Source organism: Lissotriton vulgaris, chromosome 9 (genome assembly GCF_964263255.1).
Source record: "Lissotriton vulgaris chromosome 9, aLisVul1.2, whole genome shotgun sequence".
NCBI lineage: Eukaryota > Metazoa > Chordata > Amphibia > Caudata > Salamandridae > Lissotriton > Lissotriton vulgaris.
In genome coordinates, this window is record NC_141697.1 from 264,249,243 (window position 1) to 264,271,094 (window position 21,852).

The 21,852-nt window shown below is 48.5% G+C and overlaps 1 protein-coding gene and 1 long non-coding RNA gene across 6 annotated transcripts in view; one reads left to right on the forward strand and one right to left on the reverse strand.

Annotated features, from left to right (window-relative positions):
- Positions 1–21,852, forward strand: part of TTLL5 (tubulin tyrosine ligase like 5) — a 1,386,223-nt gene that overhangs the window by 418,519 nt on the left and 945,852 nt on the right. For all 5 annotated transcript variants that reach the window (XM_086937525.1, XM_086937527.1, XM_086937530.1 and 2 more), the window contains 2 exons: positions 12,213–12,254; positions 18,322–18,432. In XM_086937525.1, coding sequence (XP_086793651.1) covers positions 12,213–12,254; positions 18,322–18,432 — 153 coding nt within the window. The remainder of the gene's footprint in view (positions 1–12,212; positions 12,255–18,321; positions 18,433–21,852) is intronic.
- Positions 1–21,852, reverse strand: part of LOC147689977 (uncharacterized) — a 315,487-nt gene that overhangs the window by 89,588 nt on the left and 204,047 nt on the right. The window lies entirely within an intron of this gene.

A 21,852-nucleotide genomic window follows, 5' to 3' on the forward strand; every position in this document is an offset into this window, starting at 1 on the left:
ATCTTGGCGAAGAAAACTATCGTCGACGATCCGTCGACGACAACCTTGTCGTCGAAGTCTAAACGCTCGTCAACGAAGGTACCGTCGACGAAGCCTCCATCGTCAACGAAGAGATCTAAGGTGCCGTCGACGACCGTCCCGTCGACGAAGAAGTCAAGCCCGTTGACGACAGTTCCGTCGACGACGTGTCCATCGACGACCCCGTCGACATTGAACCTGTCGACGATGATCCCATCGACGTCGAGTCCGTCGACGACAGTCCTGTCGACGTCGAGTCCGTCGACGATGATTCCGTCGATGTCTGCCATCAAGAGCCCTATGGCGATGATTCAATCTCCAATGTCTCCATTGTCTAAAGAGCCACCGAAGTCAATAGACACTGCTGCTATAAAGCCTCCAGTCACAGTTCAAGCATTTTCTACGCCTATTTCCTCAAAGGCTTTTCAACTGAGATCTTACCAAAGGCAAGAATGCTCCTATATTTCACAGCTTACGCCATCTCACCTTCTTGAGACTTATGCTCATGAAGAGGAGGATGATTATGATGATGATGAAAATGAAGGAGCGTTTGGGATTGCTCACCATCCTTCGAAATTGAACATTAAGTGTCAAGATGATGAGGAGGATGATGAATACACGGAGCATTACTATCAAGAGGGCATCGTGGTTCCTCATCGTACAACATTTCGATTTTAAAGAAGAAACCAGGAAGGTGTCCAGGGCCATTCCTATTATAGACTACATATGGAAGGAGGGCATTAAGGTAATGAAAAATCCTGCTTCTGTGCCTGCCATGCTACCCCGGATTGACAAAAAATATTGTGCTCCTTTTGGTAGCCCTTCATGCCTTATTGTACACCCACCGCCAGATTCGGTCATTTCGCAGGCCGCACAGCAAAGATCAAAAAACCCAGCCGCTCCCATCACTACGCCACCAGATAAAGAGGGACGTCGTTTGGACCTCATTGGTGAAAAAAAATTCCACCATGGCTGCTGCTTCAATCAGGGCAGCTAATTCTTTGGCGATCATAGGACGTTATGATCGCCAGATGTGGTTAGGCATGGCTAGTCTGCTTGATCTGATTCCAGAGGATAAGCACCAGGAGGCGCGAAAGATCTTGATGGAAGGGGAGCGTGCAGCTGCAGAAACCATTGACTGCGCTTTGGACATTGCAAATACAAATTTTAGACAACTGGCAGGGGCTGCAGTTCTCAGACGCCAGGACTGGCTAAAGGCTACCACCTTTCGGCCCGAGGTCCAACTAAAGATCTTGGATATGGCCTATAATGGCGAATCTTTGTTTGGGAAACATATTGACGAAGCCCTCCAGGCAATCAAACCGGACACGGATACCGCAAGATCCCTGGGTTCCCTGCAGTACAAGCGGGGATCTTTTAGAGGCGCTAGAGGTCATGGATACTCCTCTAGAGGAAACTATTACTCACAAAACAGACAATATCAGCCTCAATATCTGCAGAATTATCAATCCTCAAACCGGCAATCTGGAACGGCTAGTTTCTCTCGCCAAGGAGGCTGAAAACGCTCTAATAATTAAGGGCGAGATACTCACAGAAAACAGTGAGATCAGCCGGGCGCCACCCATATTTCCTTCCCTCCCTGTGGGTTCGAAAAGATCTGGCTTCCTACACCGGTGGCAACAGATTACATCCGACCAATGGGTGCTAGACCTCGTTCAACATGGACACACCCTAGAGTTTGTCACCAAACCACCAACTTCTCCGCCCAGGATACCCCCTCCACTCGTCTTCACTTATTGTTCAAGGAGGTTCAGTCAATGTTCCTCAAGAATGCTATAGAAAAGTTCCCAGTTCATCAGAGGCGGACAGGCTTCTATTCCCGTTTTTTCCTCATAAAGAAGAAATCAGGGGAATGTGACCGATCCTGGATCTGCGCAATCTCAACAGATATCTCAAGAAGCAGGGGTTTCGCATGGTCACTCTTTCAGAGATTCTAAGCTGCCTGAATGAGGGAGATTTTATGGCTTCTTTGAACATGGAAGACTCATACTTTCACATCCCAATTCATCCAAAACATCGAAAGTATCTCCGTTTCACTGTGGCTGGCACCCACTATCAGTTCAAAGTACTCCCATTTGGCCTCAAGTCGGCTCCAAGGATTTTTACGAAATGCCTGGCTTCGGTAGCGGCAACATTACGCTCTCCGGGAATCCAGGTCTTCCCGTACTTGGACGATTGGCTAATCAAAGGTCCTTCAAAGAACAGGGTATGGAACGACATAACAACGTGTTGCAATCTCTTTGCGTCCCTGGGTCTCACTGTAAACATGAGCAAATTCCAATTACTTCCAAGAAGGATTCTACCTTTCCTGGGTGCTCGTCTGGACACAATTCAATGCAAAGCATTCTTGTCTCAAGAAAGGCAACTTTGTCTGCAGAAATTAGTAATGCAAGTGTCAAAAAGAAAGTCACTTTCTGTTCGCCTGTTCGCTTCACTTCTGGGAATGTGTTCTTCGGTCATAAATCTCATCCCACTAGCACGTCTGAAAATGCGGCCTCTGCAGGAGGAGCTACATCTTCAGTGGGAGCAAGCGACAGGTTCCTTCGACGACATCATCAAAGTAACCCCACGCATGGTAGATACTCTTCAATGGTGGGCGCAACTGCGCAATCTGAAGCAAGGACTCACATTCTTGCAAACTCCTCCGGACTTCGTTCTGACGACAGATGCGTCCATGGAGGGCTGGGGAGTTCATCTCCAAGACTTACAAGTACAGGGCAAATGGTCTCAGAAATACAAACAATGTCACATCAACAGTCTGGAATTGAGAGCCATCTTTCTATCCCTGCAGGCGTTCCTTCCCAGAATTGCAGGGTCTTCAGTTCTGGTCCGAACGGACAATACCACCAGCATGTTTTATGTAAACAAGCAGGGAGGAACAAGATCAGCTACGCTATCAAGCTCAGGACTTATGGGAATGGCTAACACTTCACAACATAGCTCTCAAAGCAGAACATGTAAGAGGCCTCCACAATACCCTAGCGGACAAGCTCAGCAGATCCTTGTCAGATTGCCATGAGTGGGAACTGGACAAAACTCAATTGGTCAGAGTGTTCCAGGCATGGGGCAAGCCAACGTTGGATTTATTTGCGACTCAACAGAACAAGAAATGCCGGTATTACGCCAGCAGATACCCTCAACAGGGGTCAAGAGGGAATGCCCTGTCCATTCGATGGATAGGGATTTATGCATACGCCTTTCCTCCGATCCCGTTGAATCCAAGAGTGCTGCACAAAATGAAGCTGGAGAGCTGCCGTCTCATCCTAATTGCTCCCAGATGGCCTCGCCATTATTGGTTTCAGGAACTCATGTTCTTATCACAGGAGCCTCCAATCAAACTTCTCCCAGCTCCAACACTGCTGTCACGCAACGAGGGTCAGATACTTCACCCAGACCCTCAATCTCTGAGATTACACGCATGGCTCCTGACTTCTTAGAGTTTAAACACCTCCAAATTCCCCAGGATTGCCGGAAGCGATTCTGCTCCTGGTGTATATCAAACACTTTACACCCGATTGAAGCTCCTGCAGAAAAAAGTCTTCCTTACTTCTTACATTTGGCTCGCTCTGGTCTATCTTTTTCTTCGATAAAAGTCCATTTAGCGGCTCTATCCAGGTTCAGGAAGGTAGCTGACATTCCCTCACTATGTTCTTCATAGTTAATAAAACAGTTCATGAGAGGTCTTTTCCGGACTTATCCTCCGGTTAAACCTTCCCCACCGGAATGGGAGCTCAACACGACAAAGCCAACCAAGTACCTAACATGGAAGGTCGCCTTACTTCTAGCTCAGACATCTGCCAGAAGAGTAGGAGAAATTCAGGCTTTCACTGTAAAAGAACCTTTCCTGCATTTCTCTCAGGATTATGTCACTCTTCGAACAAATCCAACTTTTATACCCAAAGTGCCTTCTCAGTTTCATCTAAACGAGCCAGTGAAATTACGAGTTTTCTTCCCAAATCCTACAACTCCAGCGGAAAGAACACTATATTCTTTGGACATCAAGCGATGTTTGAAGTTTTATCTCCAAAGGACAAAGAACTTCAGAAAATCAGATCAGTTATTTGTGGCTTATGGCCAAACTACGCTGGGGAAAGCGGTCACTAAAGCCACAATTTCCAGGTGGATAGCCTCCGCGATCCTTTTTTGTCATGTCAAATCCAACAGACCATTGCAAAGAACTGTCAGGTCTCACTCTACAAGAACTGTAGCGGCGTCTACAGCATTTTTTGCAGGAGTGACGTTAGAAAATATTTGCCGTGCTGCGACATGGAAGAATGTCCACACGTTTACAAGACATTACTGCCTGCAATCAGCAAGTCAAGAAGATGCAGCAGTTGGTCAAGCGGTCTTGCGTCATCTGTTTCCATAAGAACAGCTTCAGGTAACCAGTGTTTCCTTCATTTAATGATCGATCTATGCTTTCAATATGACTGTGTATGTAAAGATGTAAATACATTACAGTTTGCCTACATGTTATGCGTGATATTACTTTTCCTGATTAATATCATATGACTGCTCTTTGAAATCTAGTCATGTTTGTCGTTCGTAAGGTACTTACTTCACAATTGTTGGTTGTTAAATATAATGTTTATGGGAGTGTCTCACTATAAGTCTCCCACCATACGCAACCAACTCTTACCTGGCATACTGCTTGCTACTCTGATTCAGGCATGTGAATCTATGAAAGATACCCCAATACTGGATAAGAAAACAAGTTACTTACCTGTAACTTTAGTTATCCAGTATTGGTATCTTTCATAGCTTCACATGCACCCACCCTCCTCCCCGGAGAGTCAGTTCTCTAATTTGGGATACTTATTTCCCACTTGTGCTAACGAAAATCTGAGAACTGTCTCTGCAGAGAGGGTTCTAGAGGGTGCTATGAGCTGATTGGTTGGAACAAAGACTTTGGTCTTTTTAGCATAATGAGGTAGATAGGCTACTACAATCTAGGCCTCAGGCCTTTCTCTTAGGGCCTATTACTGTAATTTACCTTTGGCACTGCTTTTTTATATACTGTGGGACTCCCCCCTCGGTGACGGGGAATGATTCAGGCATGTGAATCTATGAAAGATACCAATACTGGATAACTGAAGTTACAGGTAAGTAACTTGTTTTCGTCTCCTCACTACCTCATCCATCTGACATGCCAACACCATCTTATTGGGCAACATCAACCTCCCAGAAAATACAAGCTAAAAAAACAAGATATACCCTCTTCAACCTCATCAATAACCTCCACATGGTTCAACACGTCACACAACCAGCGGCTTAGCAAAGAGGGGCAGTCTGACCCGGGCGGCACGGGTTTTGGGGCCGGCGGCCACCCCCGCTCCTATCTGCGGCCACTGTGGGAATCGCCAGCAACCCCCTGCCCCTACCTGTGGCAATGGCTGCTACGGGAATTGCCAGCAAACCCCCCCCCCCCCCCTCCCCCCCGCATCCCCCTGCACTATTACTTGTATCTGTGGCTGCCGCGGACCCCACCAGCATCCCCCTGCTCTTACATGCCATATCCGCAGGAAGCAAATGCAGCCACTTGGTCTAGCTATGCCACTACTCACAACCAACACAGTCTAAAGGCAATATCCCCAATCTTGTCTTCTCAACATCACCATCAATCAATCAATCAATCAGTGACACTTATAAAGCGCGCTACATACCCGTAGGGTCTCAAGGCGCTGGGGGGGGGGGGGGGGGGGGGGGGGTGCCGCTACTGCTCGAACAGCCAGGTCTTCAGCTTCTTCCTGAAGGAGAGGTGGTCTTGGGTCAGGCGCAGGTCGGTCGGGAGGGAGTTCCAGGTCTTGGCGGCCAGGTAGGAGAAGGACCTTCCTCCTGTAGTCGCTTTTCGGATGCGGGGGACGGCGGCGAGGGCGTGGTTGGCTGATCGGAGGTGGCGTTTGGGAGCGTAGAAGTTGACTCGGCTGTTGAGGTAGCTCGGGCCTTGGTCGTGTAGGGCTTTGTGTGCGTGGGTGAGGAGGCGGAAGGTGATTCTTTTGTTGACGGGGAGCCAGTGAAGGTCTCTCAGATGTCCGGAGATGTGGCTGGTTCGTGGGATGTCGAGGATGAGTCTGGCTGAGGCGTTCTGGATCCGCTGGAGTCTCTTCTGGAGCTTGGCGGTGGTACCGGCGTAGAGGGCGTTGCCGTAGTCCAGTCGGCTGGTGACGAGGGCCTGGGTGACGGTCTTCCTGGTCTCGGTGGGGATCCACCAGAAGATCTTCCGTAGCATGCGTAGGATGTTGAAGCACGCCGAGGAGACGTTGTTGACTTGCCTGGTCATGGAGAGGGAGGGGTCCAGGATGAAGCCCAGGTTGCGTGCATGGTCTGTCGGTTTGGGTGCGGTGCCCAGGGCGGGAGGCCACCAGGAGTCGTCCCAGGCGGAGGGTGAGGAGCCCAGGATGAGGACCTCCGTCTTGTCCGAGTTCAGTTTCAGGCGGCTGGTCGTCATCCACTCGGCTACCTCTTTCATCCCTTCGTGCAGGTTGGCTCTGGCGGCGGCGGGGTCGTTGGTCAGGGAGAGGATCAGCTGGGTGTCGTCGGCGTAGGAGATTATGCTGAGGTTGTGTTTGCGTACGATGGCCGCGAGGGGGCTCATGTAGACGTTGAAGAGGGTGGGGCTCAGAGATGATCCTTGGGGGACGCCGCAGATGACTTCGGAGGCCTCTGACTTGTACGGTGGTAGGCGGACTCTCTGTGTTCTTCCGTCGAGGAAGGAGATGATCCATTCCAGCGCCTTGTCCTGGATTCCGATGTTGCTGAGGCGCCGTACTAGGGTGCGGTGGCAGACCGTGTCGAATGCCGCGGAGAGGTCTAGGAGGATGAGGGCCGCTGTTTCTCCATTGTCCATCAGGGCTCCGATGTCATCGGTGGCGGCGATGAGGGCGGTCTCGGTGCTGTGGTTGGCTCGGAAGCTGGACTGTGAGGGGTCGAGGGATCCGTTCGTCTCGAGGAAGGCGGCCATCTGCTTGTTGACGGTCTTCTCGATGACTTTGGCTGGAAACGGGAGGAGCGAGATGGGGCGGTAATTCTTGAGGTCGGTGGGGTCCGCTGTTGGTTTCTTGAGTAGAGCGCTGAGTGCAAACCACATTGTCACGAGGTGCCAGATACCGATGCTATGAGGGATGTAGAAGGCAATGACTTTCCGCATTATATCTCAACCCTCCTTTCCTTGCAGTCGGAAACTCCTTCTGAGGCCCTCTGGGCCTTTAAGGATCTGAACCTGCAGGATCCCGGCCCAGCGCCCCTGCTAGGAACTCCACACCTTATTGGTCCTGATGCTCAAGCCTCTGGATTGAAATCGAGGCTGGACAATAAAGACGCCGCGCAAGCCAACCAGCAGGAAAGGAGCCAGGAACCGCCAGCCAGCCTTCTCACTACCGACCTTGGATCCAGGACCGACTTCAAGAGCAGAGGCGACGACGCGAGCCGAGAGAGGGAACCAGGACCATTCAAGAAGGCACCGGACCTGACCCGGCACTACGAGGAAACGAGCCACGCTCCAGGTGGAGCGGGGCTATGGCAGGTACGTGCCCGTCTCGGGAGTGTCTTCAAAGGAGGTCCCTCACGCGGGAAGTCGTGGAACCGGGCAAAGGGAGGCACCTAAATAGCACAAAACACTCTCTACTGCCCTTCTGTTGTAGACGGGTGACGGATGGTGGTGTGCTTTACTCCCTCACTACCCCCTCCCAGCTCTCATCGGGAACGATCAGGATAATGTCCTAACAGAGGTCTTTCTCTTTTTTTATTTTTATTTTTTTATTTGCAACGCGATACGGAATTCCTCTGCTACGCTCCTGCTGCTACTTTCTTTAAGCGGAGCCGTAACCTCAAGGCCAAACTGGGACTGAACACTGAAGGAAGTGGAAACCAGTAGTTTGTTTATTAAGAGACTGTGAGAACAGTGAACTAGCCTAAATGAGACTTCTAAAATTAAGCGGTGACTGGCTAATCAAGTCTCCTGTGTAACATTTAGTAATAAATAGCGGTTTTGAAACCTTAACCACTGTATTCCTGCTTCTCATTAGCCCACACACATATACCCCAGGACTGGTCCAACCTCTATGTCCTCCCTATCTCCCTGCTCACCATCCTCCCAAAAGCAAGGTCAGGACATCTCCATAGAAAACCTAAGGCTTGAACTCCTCTATTTCCCTATCAACGTCAGGTCTGATACCAACATACTTCTAAACTTCAACAATTTTTGGGAAACCCATGCCAAAATCCACACTCCAATTAGAACATGCAAATGCAAGCCAATGCCTTCAGCACTCTTGTATTCTAAACACCTTGCTCACATAAATGATTTATCTGCAAAAAGAAAAGAAACTTGAAGAAAAATAGACCCCACAAGTATCTCTAACAAGCAGACACTTCAGGACATAAGCCAAAGCAAAGTACTATACTAACACCATCAATAAAGCCATCAAGTGAAACCGAAATCTCTTGTACATCTAACCCTTCTTGTAGAAGCCTGCAATGGTCAGCCTTTAAATCCCTCTCTCCCATATCTCACTGACATACTCATCTCCCTCAAAGCCACTTCTTATGAAGATGATGTCTTACCCATTGACTTTCATAATAACTCTCTGGGGACACTCTTTTACCCCTACTTTCCATTGTCAATGCCTCCCTTGCTCAAGGCATCTTTGTAGAACTCTTAAGACATGCCAGATACTCACACTCTTAAAACAAACCTACTCTAGAACCTAATAACCTTGCAAATTACCAACCCATCACTCACCTACCATTCATTGGCAAGATCATTGAAAAAGCATTCTATGTTCATCTACAAAATCACATCAGTGCTAACATCTCCTGGACAACTACTAGTCTGGCTTCAGACTGCTATCTTGCACATCGTAGATAATGCCCTCTTGGCCACTGTTGAAGATGATTGCTGCGTCATTGATGTGAAGCCCTGAAGATCCAGCTTATCTGACTTTGTCAGGTAGGCCTTGTTGCCATTTTAGATCACAAAGTCGCTATTTGAGACCATGGAGTTAGCCACCTCTCTCCCTTTATGCAGAATCATTGTCATGACTGCCATATGATGCAGATGTCGTCTGAGCTTATCTTTCTAAGAACAATGGAAGTGTCAGGTCGTTTGACTGATGACCGATATATCACTTGATGTAACATAAATCTGATTCAAGTATCTACTTATCACCATGCCTAAGTCAATTAAGAACAACTCCTGACATGTAGTCAAAATAGTGTAGCCTGAATTGAAGTCCTCTTACGTCAGAAATTCCAGTCTCTGATAAAGATTTAGTGTATAAGGTCTGCCATTTGACCACTGAATTGAGAGGTCCTTCACCTAGATTATCACACGAGATTCTGCCTGAAGACGGTCTCCCTTACTGCCAGCATACTTCGAAGATCCAACATCTTGTTCAGTACTGATAAAACCAAGTCCCAGAGAAAGGCTGATACTCTTTTCTTCGCAGAAGCACTGCCTATATGCATCTGCTGATAACAACAGCTTTGGCTATCAGCAGGGTATGCAGTGCCTCGCTTCTCCCTACGAAACTCTAAACTGCAAGCTGCTCTACTTTTTATGCTCTTTCAGTGTAGCTCATAAAAGTAGATTTTAGGGTGTTAGATTTAAGATGACATTTTAACCTTGTTAGAAATGTGAATTGTATTTTCTTTGCTTACAAGGTCTATTCATCTTGGTGCAGTGTGCATACAATATTGTTAATATCTAAATAGGTTTGTTTCTGTTACCACAGTGCCCCTGATCCCTTATAGGGATTGTTAGTAACCCACAAGCAATTACACTATTTCATTAATGTATTGGATATGGTTCTACGGGGCTGCAATAACCTGTCTATCACATTCTGGGCTGTGGCACTGAACTGAGTTCACTGATGTCACCCATGGATGGGAAAGCAAATCTTGCAGAACTATGCGGAAGACGTAGTTTATACAACAGTTCTCATGTTGCTCGACGTCTCAGCTGCCTTCAGCACAGTTGACCAACCCATCCTCATTTGCGCCCTGGTGTCTCAAATGGGACTCACCGTCAATGTTCTTCACTGGTTCTCCTCCTACCTTTCCAACCAATGCCAGTTTTTTCACGTGAGAACGTCCAGGTCACAAAAGATCTCGATCTCCTCCTGAGTCCACTCAGGGTTCCATATTGTATCCGATCACCTTGAACCTTTATATTGAGTCAGTTGGTGCTGTATTCACAGATAGCAGCATCAAGATTTACCTCTATGACAATGATGCACAAGGCTATTTGAAAGTCTCCTCTGCTAGGCATCCAAAGCCTCAAACATTGATTGCACATCCTCCGCACTTCGATTTCCAGCGTCTTAACTGCACATCTGCAGCAAAGAAACCATCAAACCAAACTGCAGACTAAGAAGAGAAAACAAAAAAAGGTAGCAGGCCTTTTCTAACTATGCACCCATGATCTGGAGCCGCATCTCTGTATCCATCAGGAGCGTTCCAGGATCTGGGCCAGCAACCTCGTGTCTACCAGGACCTCCACAATGTTACTTCAAATTAGGAAAGAGTTGAAGACTCACCTCATTAACACCTTGCCTGGGCACATTGATTTAAAACAATTGATTGGTTTCACTTATGTTCATGAAAGAGCCAAATAAACCACTCAATTCCCAATTGTTCAAGGTGAGTCCCAAGACCTTACCCAGGATTGTCCTGTATGCCCTCTCCGATGATCTTTGTGAGTCGCTAAAGTCATATTTCATCAAAACGTATCCTTCCTTTTCTTTATTTTTGACAGCCATGGCTTACTTTGCACTTCTTGTTTTCCCTCTCCTGCATTTTACGCTACATGGTATGTGATTTTTCCCTCCATGTTGAGCATGTGTCTGGTTTTTTTCACCACACTCTGGAAAATAGTTTTTTTCTTTTTATCCCAGAGTATCCATCACTAGATCCATCTCTGGTAGTGTCTGATTGAGGAAGCAAGGTTTTTTCAGTCATATTTCGAAGGTTGTACGAGGGTACAACGCTGGTAAATAGCCTTTGCCTCGCATTTCTCCTACTGCAGGCACCCGGGACAATATTGGTCGTTTCTTCGAATAAGTCTTGCATTTACAAGAGTTTGCGCTTTTGGCATTGTACATGACAATGCCTTTTATTTATGTGCTAATTATAAAAGCATATAAATTAAAAGCATTGTAATTTCCAATGCCAATAGCTCAAACTCTCGCAAATGCGAGACCTATTGCATTGCAGATGCTTGTTCATTTTACTGATTGATCCATCATCCATGTTGTGGATGCCCCCCAACAACAATCAGGGGCTTTACGACCTTTCCAGAGACCGTAGCACCATTTTAAATAAAGACCGAACACAAACTGTGTTGCTAAGCACATGCAAACTATACTCCGTGTAGGCACGTTGCTTGGAATATGCAAGTACAAAGAAATGGCCACGAATGAGAAAATATTCTGACAGTGTTCCTAAATGCTTTTAATTGTCCAATGTCTGTTTGTAAAGCAGGTAAAACTAGCAATGTGTTTCATTTAAAAAATAAAAAAAACACAAAAACGATGTCAGTGTCTATTCTTGCGTCATAAACAAAGCTGATAAATATCTGGAGAAATACCTCAATGTATATAAAGAGGGCGGGGAGATAATTCTCTCAGAAAAAGCAGTGTCATCCTGCTGTAGAGGTGCATCTCTTAAGTGCTGCGTCTTGTGATTTAGTTGTGAACTGGTGAACTTTGGAGGGAAGCACTTTACTCTGAAGAGTATTGCTTACCGTGGAAGGAGCAATGTTGATTGGCTAATTTAAACAGCACCAGTCACAAAACTGGGGGCTCCCCAGATCCCCACCCATCTTGGCTCCCTGCTGTCTGGCGCCAACCTGCCTCAGGTCCTCACGTTTGTTGTAGACTTTGCTTTTCCTGGCACGTGGTCATATTGCTATGGAGTGTGCGTTTCAAAAAATAAACCATGTAATCTGCTTTATGCTGTTGAACGGAAGGAACTAGCCGCAGGGATATGTCCGCTCTCTGAACCTAACAACACTTTGGAACATCTGACTCTCAACAGCTGTCCTAATCTCTTCTAGCCTCTTCCAGTTCAAAAACTCTTTTTACTCCCAGTCTGACCGCTCTTCTTTCATTTCCCAGTTATCTGGCTCTTATTCCCTTCTCCAATACAGTGCTCCTTTTCATGTTATTTTGTTCCAGCGGCCATTTTCTGCACAGACTCGAACCACGAGCTCCAGGGTGGTGAGTAATGTTCTCATTCGTCACCACTCTTGGGTGGCAGTTTTTTCACCGCTTCGTTAAGCTGTTGGGGCTCGCCATAGAAGAGCGGTGCTTCTAAGAGGTCAAATTCTAAAAGACAACTCAAATCATCTCTTATAAGCACCTCTTTTTTAGGGAAGGCCCTGCAGGGGTGAACAAGCACTATGCTCTATTTAATCTGCACATTTTATTTCATCCTACAATGGTAATTGGCACTTTCCTTTTTCTCAGAATCATATCAGAATGTTGGACTACAACAAATGAAACGTTGCTATCTTTCACCGGTATTCTCTTCTATGGTGCATTGGGACAATCATGTGGGCACTTTGTGGCAAGAGAACACCTTTAAAGTAAATAAGTAAACACACTTTTTAGGGCTCGCCTGCTGATGCGCTTCTGCGCATCGCTGGCGAAGCTCTATTACGGCTTATCCAGTGTTGATCCACCACTGGCGATTCCAGTGGCGATTTCTTTAGGGCTCGCCTGCTGATGCGCTTCTGCGCATCGCTGGCGAAGCTCTATTACGGCTTATCTAGTGTTGATCCACCACTGGCGATTCCAGTGGCGATTTCTTCAAGTGCATGTGCTTTTTAGGTCATTGCGCAAGCGCAAGCCCTAAAAAGCGCGTGCACAATGCCACCAGCCGCCTGCCTGCCTGCCTCGCATTACCAGATCAAAGGCAGCCCAGCCCCCCTCCCACAAGCTTCTCAGCGTGTGCTCTGCCTCAGGCCGGCATTTCTCCTCCCCTCGGGCAAACAGATAGCCACAATAACACCCTCCCTGCTCCGCTTTTTTTCTCAATTTCTCCCCTTCTACACTTCCCATTAGGAGCCCTTCCTCCCCCCAGATAAGCTATCTCCATAAGAGATAAGCAGCTCTTCCACCATCTCAAACCCGTATTAGTGCTCCTCACTATGCATGTTTTTACTTAAAAAATCAGCACAATGCAGCAGTGTGACATCAAGCCAGGTTCATCGACATCACTGCAAAAGTAAAGTTTTTATTCCCCATTTCCTCTTCAAGAAAGTGACTGCGCATCAGCCTCTACGGATCAGAAAGCGGAGCCCCCCCACTGACTGGGCTGCGAGTCAAATTGCCATGTTTCACAAATTATGGTTTTCGTGGTCTTATTCTGGAGTAGCCCTGTTGGCAAGAGAGGAAAGAGCAAGGCTCTGACAGTCAGTCCTCCTCTGCTTCATAGTATGCCGCGCCACTATAGTAAGTTGAACAAGGGATATTATTTGACAGAAAGAGGCAACCTGCATCTATTCACGGAAATACATTGAGCAGTCTACATTTTTATTTTTTAAAGCTACATACAATGCACCATAACTATTCTAGGTCTACAAATGGAAATACATAACAAGCAATATTTTTATTTATTTTTTAAGAGGTGCATACTTAAAAAAATGATTACAAAAATTAAACATCAACTAGTAATTAAAAAACCTAGCAATTAAGATATGCCACGTCAAATAATAACTTTTGTCGCCAATTAATTATCAGTGTCTGGAATGGATATGGTCACACCCTCACTCACCCTCAACCCCTCACCCTCACTCACCCTCAACCCCTCACCCACACCCTCACTCACCCTCAACACCTCACCCTCAACCCCTCCCTCACGCTCACCCACCCTCACCCTCACTCACCCTCAACCCCTCACCCTCACTCACCCTCAACCCCTCACCCTCAACCCCTCACCCTCACTCACCCTCAACCCCTCACCCTCACTCACCCTCAACCCCTCACCCTCAACACCTCACTCACCCTCACGCTCACCCTCACCCACCCTCACCCTCAACACCTCACCCTCAATCACCCTCACCCCTCACCCTCACTCACCCTCAACCCCTCACCCTCAACCCCTCACTCACCCTCACTCTCACTCATCCTCTATCACCCTCAACCCCTCACTCACCCTCAACCTCTCACCCTCACTCACCCTCAACCCCTCACCCTCACTCACCCTCAACCCCTCACCCTCACTCACCCTCAGCCCCTCACCCTCAACCCCTCACCCTCACCCTCACACACCCTCACCCCTCACCCTCACTCACCCTCACCCACCCTCACTCACCCTCAACACCTCACCCTCACCCTCACTCACCCTCACTCACCCTCAGTCACCCTCAACCCCTCACCCTCACATGCACTCACCCTCACTCACCCTCACTCACCCTCAACCCCTCACCCTCAACCCCTCACCCCCACTCACCCTCACTCACCCTCACTCACCCTCAACCCCTCACCCTCACTCACCCTCAACCCCTCACCCTCAACACCTCACCCTCACTCACCCTCAAACTCAACATACATACATACATACCCTCACTCACCCTCACTCACCCTCAACCACTCACCCTCACTCACCCTCAACCCCTCACCCTCACTCACCCTCACTCACCCTCAACACCTCACCCTCACTCACCCTCACCCTCACTCACCCGCACTCACCCTCACCCTCACTCACCCTCACTCACCCTCACCCTCACTCACCCTCACTCACCCTCAACCACTCACCCTCACTCACCCTCACCCTCACTCACCCTCACCCTCACTCACCCTCAACCCCTCACCCTCACTCACCCTCAACCCCTCACCCTCACTCACCCTCAACCCCTCACTCACCCTCACTCTCACTCACCCTCACTCTCACTCATCCTCACTCACCCTCAACCCCTCACCCTCACTCACCCTCACCCACCCTCAACCCCTCACCCTAACTCACCCTCACCCTCACTCACCCTCAACCCCTCACCCTCACTCACCCTCACTCACCCTCAACCCCTCACCCTCACTCACCCTCACCCACCCTCACTCACCCTCACCCTCACTCACCCTCACCCTCACTCACCCTCACTCACCCTCAACCTCACTCACCCTCACCCACCCTCAACCCCTCATCCTCACTCACCCTCACCCTCACTCACCCTCAACCCCTCACCCTCACCCTCACTCACCCTCACTCAACCTCAACCCCTCACCCTCAATACCTCACCCTCACTCACCCTCACCCTCACCCAACCCCTCACCCTCAATACCTCACCCTCACTCACCCTCACTCACCCTCAACCCCTCACCCTCACTCACCCTCAACCCCTCACCCACACCATCACTCACCCTCACTCGCCCTCACACGCCCTCACTCACCCTCACTCACCCTCACTCACCCTCACTCACCCTCAACCTCACTCACCCTCACCCAGCCTCAACCCCTCATCCTCACTCACCCTCACCCTCACTCACCCTCAACCCCTCACCCTCACTCACCCTCAACCCCTCACCCTCACCCTCACTCACCCTCACTCACCCTCAACCCCTCACCCTCAATCCCTCACCCTCAATCCCTCACCCTCAGTCACCCTCACCCTCACCCTCACTCACCCTCAACCCCTCACCCTCACTCACCCTCAACCCCCTCACCCTCAACCCCTCACCCACACCATCACTCACCCTCACTCACCCTCACTCGCCCTCACTCGCCCTCACTCGCCCTCACTCGCCCTCACTCACCCTCACTCACCCTCACTCACCCTCACCCTCACTCACCCTCAACACCTCACCCTCACTCACCCTCAATGCCTCACCCTCACTCACCCTCAACACCTCACCCTCAACCCCTAACTCACCCTCACTCTAACTCACCCTCACTCACCCTCAACACCTCCCTCACCCTCACCCACCCTCAACCCCTCACCCTAACTCACCCTCACCCTCACTCACCCTCAACCCCTCACCCTCACTCACCCTCAACCCCTCACCCTCACTCACCCTCAACCCCTCATCCTCACCCTCACTCACCCTCACTCACCCTCAACCCCTCATCCTCACCCTCACTCTCACTCACCCTCACTCACCCTCACTCACCCTCACTCACCCTCACTCACCCTCACCCTCACTCACCCTCACCCTCACTCACCCTCACCCTCACTCACCCTCAACCTCACTCACCCTCACCCACCCTCAACCCCTCATCCTCACTCACTCTCACTCACCCTCACTCACCCTCAACCCCTCACCCTCACTCACCCTCAACCCCTCACCCTCACTCACCCTCAACCCCTCATCCTCACCCTCACTCACCCTCACTCACCCTCACTCACATTCACCCTCACTCACCCTCACCCTCACTCACCCTCACTCACATTCACCCTCACCCTCACTCACCCTCACTCACCCTCACTCACCCTCACTCTCACTCACCCTCACCCTCACCCTCCCTCACCCTCACCCACCCTCACTCACCCTCACCCACCCTCAACCCCTCATCCTCACTCACCCTCATCCTCACTCACCCTCACCCTCAACCCCTCACCCTCACTCACCCTCAACACCTCACCCTCACTCACCCTCACCCTCACTCACCCTCAACCCCTCACCCTCAATCCCTCACCCTCACTCATCCTCACTCACAACCCCTCACCCTCACTCACCCTCAACCCCTCACCCTCACCATCACTCACCCTCACTCACCCTCACTCACCCTCACTCACCCTCACTCACCCTCACTCACCCTCTCTCACCCTCAACACCTCACCCTCACTCACCCTCAACCCCTCACCCTCACTCACCCTCACCCTCTCTCACCCTCAACACCTCACCCTCACTCACCCTCACTCACTCTCAACCCCTCACCCACCCTCACCCTCACTCACCCTCAACACCTCACCCTCACTCACCCTCAACCCCTCACCCTCCCTCACCCTCAACCCCTCACCCTCCCTCACCCTCAACCCCTCACTCACCCTCACTCTCACTCACCCTCACTCACCCTCAACCCCTCAGCCTCACCCTCACCCTCACCCTCACTCACCCTCAACACCTCACCCTCACTCACCCTCACTCACTCTCAACCCCTCACCCACCCTCACCCTCACTCACCCTCAACACCTCACCCTCACTCACCCTCAACCCCTCACCCTCCCTCACCCTCAACCCCTCACCCTCCCTCACCCTCAACCCCTCACCCTCAACCCCTCCCCCTCGACCCCTCCCCCTCAACCCCTCACCCTCACTCAGCCTCACTCACCCTCAACACCTCACCCTCACTCACCCTCAACACCTCACCCTCACTCACCCTCAACACCTCACCCTCAACCCCTCACCCTCACTCACCCTCACAACACATATTGTGTTACAATAGGTGTCACATTTGCAAAAGATAAAACTATTGGCATTGTAAATAACAAAGCTATTAATTCGCTATTTTCAAAACAAGCACATAAATAAAAAATGTGTCCTTTACAATACCAATAGCTCAAACTTTCCTAATGCAAGACCTATTGCATTGCTGTGCTTCTCTCCCCTGCTGCACTCTCCTGCTCTCTAGAGATGTGGCCTAACGACAAGAGCTGCCATCTAAGTCACGTAAATACAAAATATGTTGCATTCCAAATGCTATAGGTGTCACATTCGCAAAAGTTATAACTATTGGCATTGTAAATGACAAAGCCATCAATTTAGCAATTTTAAAAACCAACAAATAAATAACATATGTCATTTACAATACCAATAACTCCAACTTTTCTAATGCGAGACCTATTGCATTTCCAATGCTTGTTTGGCATACTTATTGTTCAGCGGTGCCCACATGCATTCCCTTTATTTTGCTGTTTCTTCAATCATCTATTTCTCATCCATCCTTGCTTGCGTTTGGGGATTCTCCTTTGCATGTGGTTAGTTTGGGTAATTTCTGCTCCTTCTTTACTGGTTTAATCCATAAAAGCTATCTGGGGGTAAGCTCTGCACAACGAAGGTATGAATCAGTGCATAAGTGCCCTTGTGGAAGGATTATAGATTCACATGCCAGGGCTGTTAATCGATACTCTTATGCTATGGGCACTCGATGCTACTAAGAGTAACATGGTTGTGAATCCTGGCACTAATTTAGTGGTGAGTATATCCTGGCATTAATGCAGAGGGGTGAAGAGTCCAGGTTACCAGCAGAGAAGTTTATCCTTGCACTATTGTGGTGCTGACTCTCTTCTGGGTAGAGAAGAGTTCAGATAATTAAGCTATCCATAATTCTCTGTAATGTTTTTTGCAGCGTCAACGCCCTATGTCTGCTAGTGATGCTGATGCCAACGCCGTGACATCTTCTACCAAGGAGAAGATGGGAAAGCAAGCCACCTCTTTGATAGGGCTGTCAATGGATGAGGTGAGAAACTGATCTTCAAAGTAGTGCTAATGGCAGACTAAATTATCTCTGTTCACTATGAAGTAGCTCTGGGATACTATGACTTACAAGTTGAGTTAACTCTATCTGTCTTCAAGGGTACGTTACAATAACTTTAGTTATATTTTATTATGTTTTTTTGGACTTGTGCAATCCCTAACCCAGGCACCAAGGTGCCTTCATGGCACAGTAGGGAACTGCACCTTTGGAGTTGGAGATGTAGATGGAAAAGCCAGTAGTATGTTTAGTTGCCAATTGCTATTTTATAGACATAGATGCAGAATTTCGGCGTTTGCGAACACATTTTTTCTAAAAGGTATGTGTGTAGCAAACCTGTGTGCAAAATAAGGAATTGCAAAATTTGCGATCCCTTTTTTTGCGATTGCATTTAAGGAATTGCAAATTTTGCGATTCCTTAAATGTAATGTAAGAAGCACCAGAAAAGTGCAATTTCGCCTTAAGGAATCGCAAATTACCACCAACTTCAAGTTGGTGGTAATTTGCGATTTATTTGAAAAATGCACTTTTTTTGCATTTTTCAAAGTGCTATGTGAAGCACATACACGCCGCATGTGCACCCATGCTTATTTCAGGGGTGCAACAGGGTGTCCTTTGGACACCCCTGCACCTTTGAAATTGCATTCTCAATTTGCGATTCGCAAATTGCTAATCGCAGATTGAGAATATCTTCCCATTTATTCCTATGGGCCTCTACGCCCATTGGAATGAATGGGGAGGTATTCCTTAATTGCGAATCGCAATTTGCGATTCGCAATTAAGGAATATGTAGGATTTGCTACATTTATTGCAAATCCTACATACATAGCATTTTGCGATTCTCAAATAGCAAATCCCAAAAAATCGCTATTTGAGAATCGCAAAATGACTATTTGATACATATGGCCCAAAATAAAGTTTGCTCATGAAGTTTACAAAGGATGCCACCAAGATTCATAGTACTCTTGGGTCGCCTTGCCACTTTATCATCGTAAAGTAACGCAGGTATGGATGCTTCCTACTCTTCTGGACATCATGCATGGTAGCTACCAATAAAGGACTCAAGTTGTTGGCATATAAAATAAACAACAGAGGAGCCATGATCCACCCCTAGTGTACCCCTCTGTCTAAACGGAGCCAGTCATCTCATCCATCTTTCCGAATCGAACCTTATCTGCAAGATTTCATGCAAAGAGAACAGAAAGTTTAGTAAGGCCTTATCCACCCCCATATCTAACAACATCAGCCTAAGCTTAGTGCGATTTACTCAATCAATCACTGTTGAGAGGTCCATATTGGTCAGTTGCAGGAGACTGTTCCTAGCAATAGTATACTTTCCAATGATCAAATGTAAATTTAAACATTGCTCAACTGTATGTAACTATCTTAAATTGCCCCCAATATCGATGATAGGGATATCACCCCGCACATGCAATCACTGTTGACAGATATTATGGTTGAACGGTTGTGGGGAGACTTCAGCTGTGTCTTAGACCCTAACTTGGACAGGCAATCCCACAGAGTGATGGCCAAACCATGAATGAGGGGCACGTTGGCCGAAGTCATGCATAATCTATGCTGTGAGGATGTGTGGCAGGAACAACATCCTACGAGTATTCCTGTTACCCGGTCACTCATGGAAACTATTGCTGGCTGGGCAGAGCCTTGGGTACAGCAAACATGAGGGCTGACGTGCAGATGGCCACCTATCTGGGCATGTTTTTATCTGATCACTCCCCCCCTGCTATTGGAGGGTAGTGGTGCAAAGACCAGGGACGTACAGTGATGCTAGCGCATTCAACCGGACGTACTTTTGGATACTCCGTTTAGGCAGGCCCTGGGGAAAAAGGTCACTGAATACCTAGAGGGCAACTGGGGCTCGACGAATAGTTTTATCAGTAAAACTGTTTGTCTGTGCAAATGTAATGGCCATTTTAATTGAAGAAGTGTTGTCTGTAAAGGCAGTGCTCTATCACATCATAAATTCTCAATTTTACCCCACTCTGCACCACTACACGCTAAGCCACTCTACTCCACTCCACTCCACTATTCACTTCTCTACTGTACTTTGCAGTACTCTACGCCAATGCACTCTACCCCACTCTATTCTACTAAGCGCACTGCACTCTACATCACTCCAGTTTAGGTGACTCCTCTCTGCTCTGCACCTCTCCACTCTATGCCACTCTACTCTGCAACCTTGCACTTTATGCCACTGCACTCTATGCAAATGCACTCTACTCTCAATACCACTCTACGCCAGTGCACTCTATGGCAATTCCCTTTACGCCACTGTCATCTACTCTGCACCACTGTACTCAATGCCATTTCACTCTACGCCAGTCTTCTCCATACCACTGCACTCTACCGCGCACCAATCTACTCTGAGCCACTGCAATCTACGGCATAGCAATCTATTCTGCACTGCTCATCTCTGTGCCACTCCACTCTACGCCGCTGCACTCTAAGCAACTGCGCTCCACGCCAAAGTACTCTACACCACTTTACTTTGCTCGTTACACCACTATACTATATGCCACTGCACTCTACGCAATCCTAAATTATTGTACTCGACATCACTGCGCTCAATGCCACTCTGTTCTACTCTATGCCACTGTACTCTGCACCACTTTATACCACTGCACTGTATGACACTTCTCTGCATTACTGCACTATCTGCCATTAAACTCTACACCACTGTGCTCTATGCCACCGCACTCTGCTCAGCACCTCTCTATGCCAATGCACTCTACTCCAATACACACTCTACACCTCTCTACTCTATGGCAATGCGCTCTACCTCACTCTACTCTTGTATGCACCACCGCACTCTTTGCCACTTCACTTTCCACCACTTCACTCTACACCACTCTGCTTTATGGCACTCCACACTATACCACCATACTCTGCAACGCCGCACTCTATACCACTTCACTCTATGGCGTCTATGCCAATGCACTGTACTCTGTACCACTTCATGCCAGGGCACTCTCCTCTACTACGCTATGCCACTGCACTCTACCCTACCCTTCAAGTCTGCCTTGCACCACTCCATGCCACTTCACTCTACTCTGAAACAATCTACTCTACGGCACTTCACTGTATGCCACTCTGCGCACCTGTACTCTACACTGCTCCACTCCACTCTACTCTACTTTGCACCATTATAATCTACGCCACTTTACTCTAAACCACTACACTCTCCGCCAATGCACTTTACACTCATTTACACAAAACCAGTGCACTCTACGCTACTGCACTCTACATCAACTACACTGCACTCTGCCCAATCTACTCTGCAAGACTGAATTCTATGCCACTCTACTTTGCACCACTAAACTCTGCTGCATTTGACGTCAATGCACTCTATGCCACTCTACTCTGCATCACTCTGCTCTTAGCCAC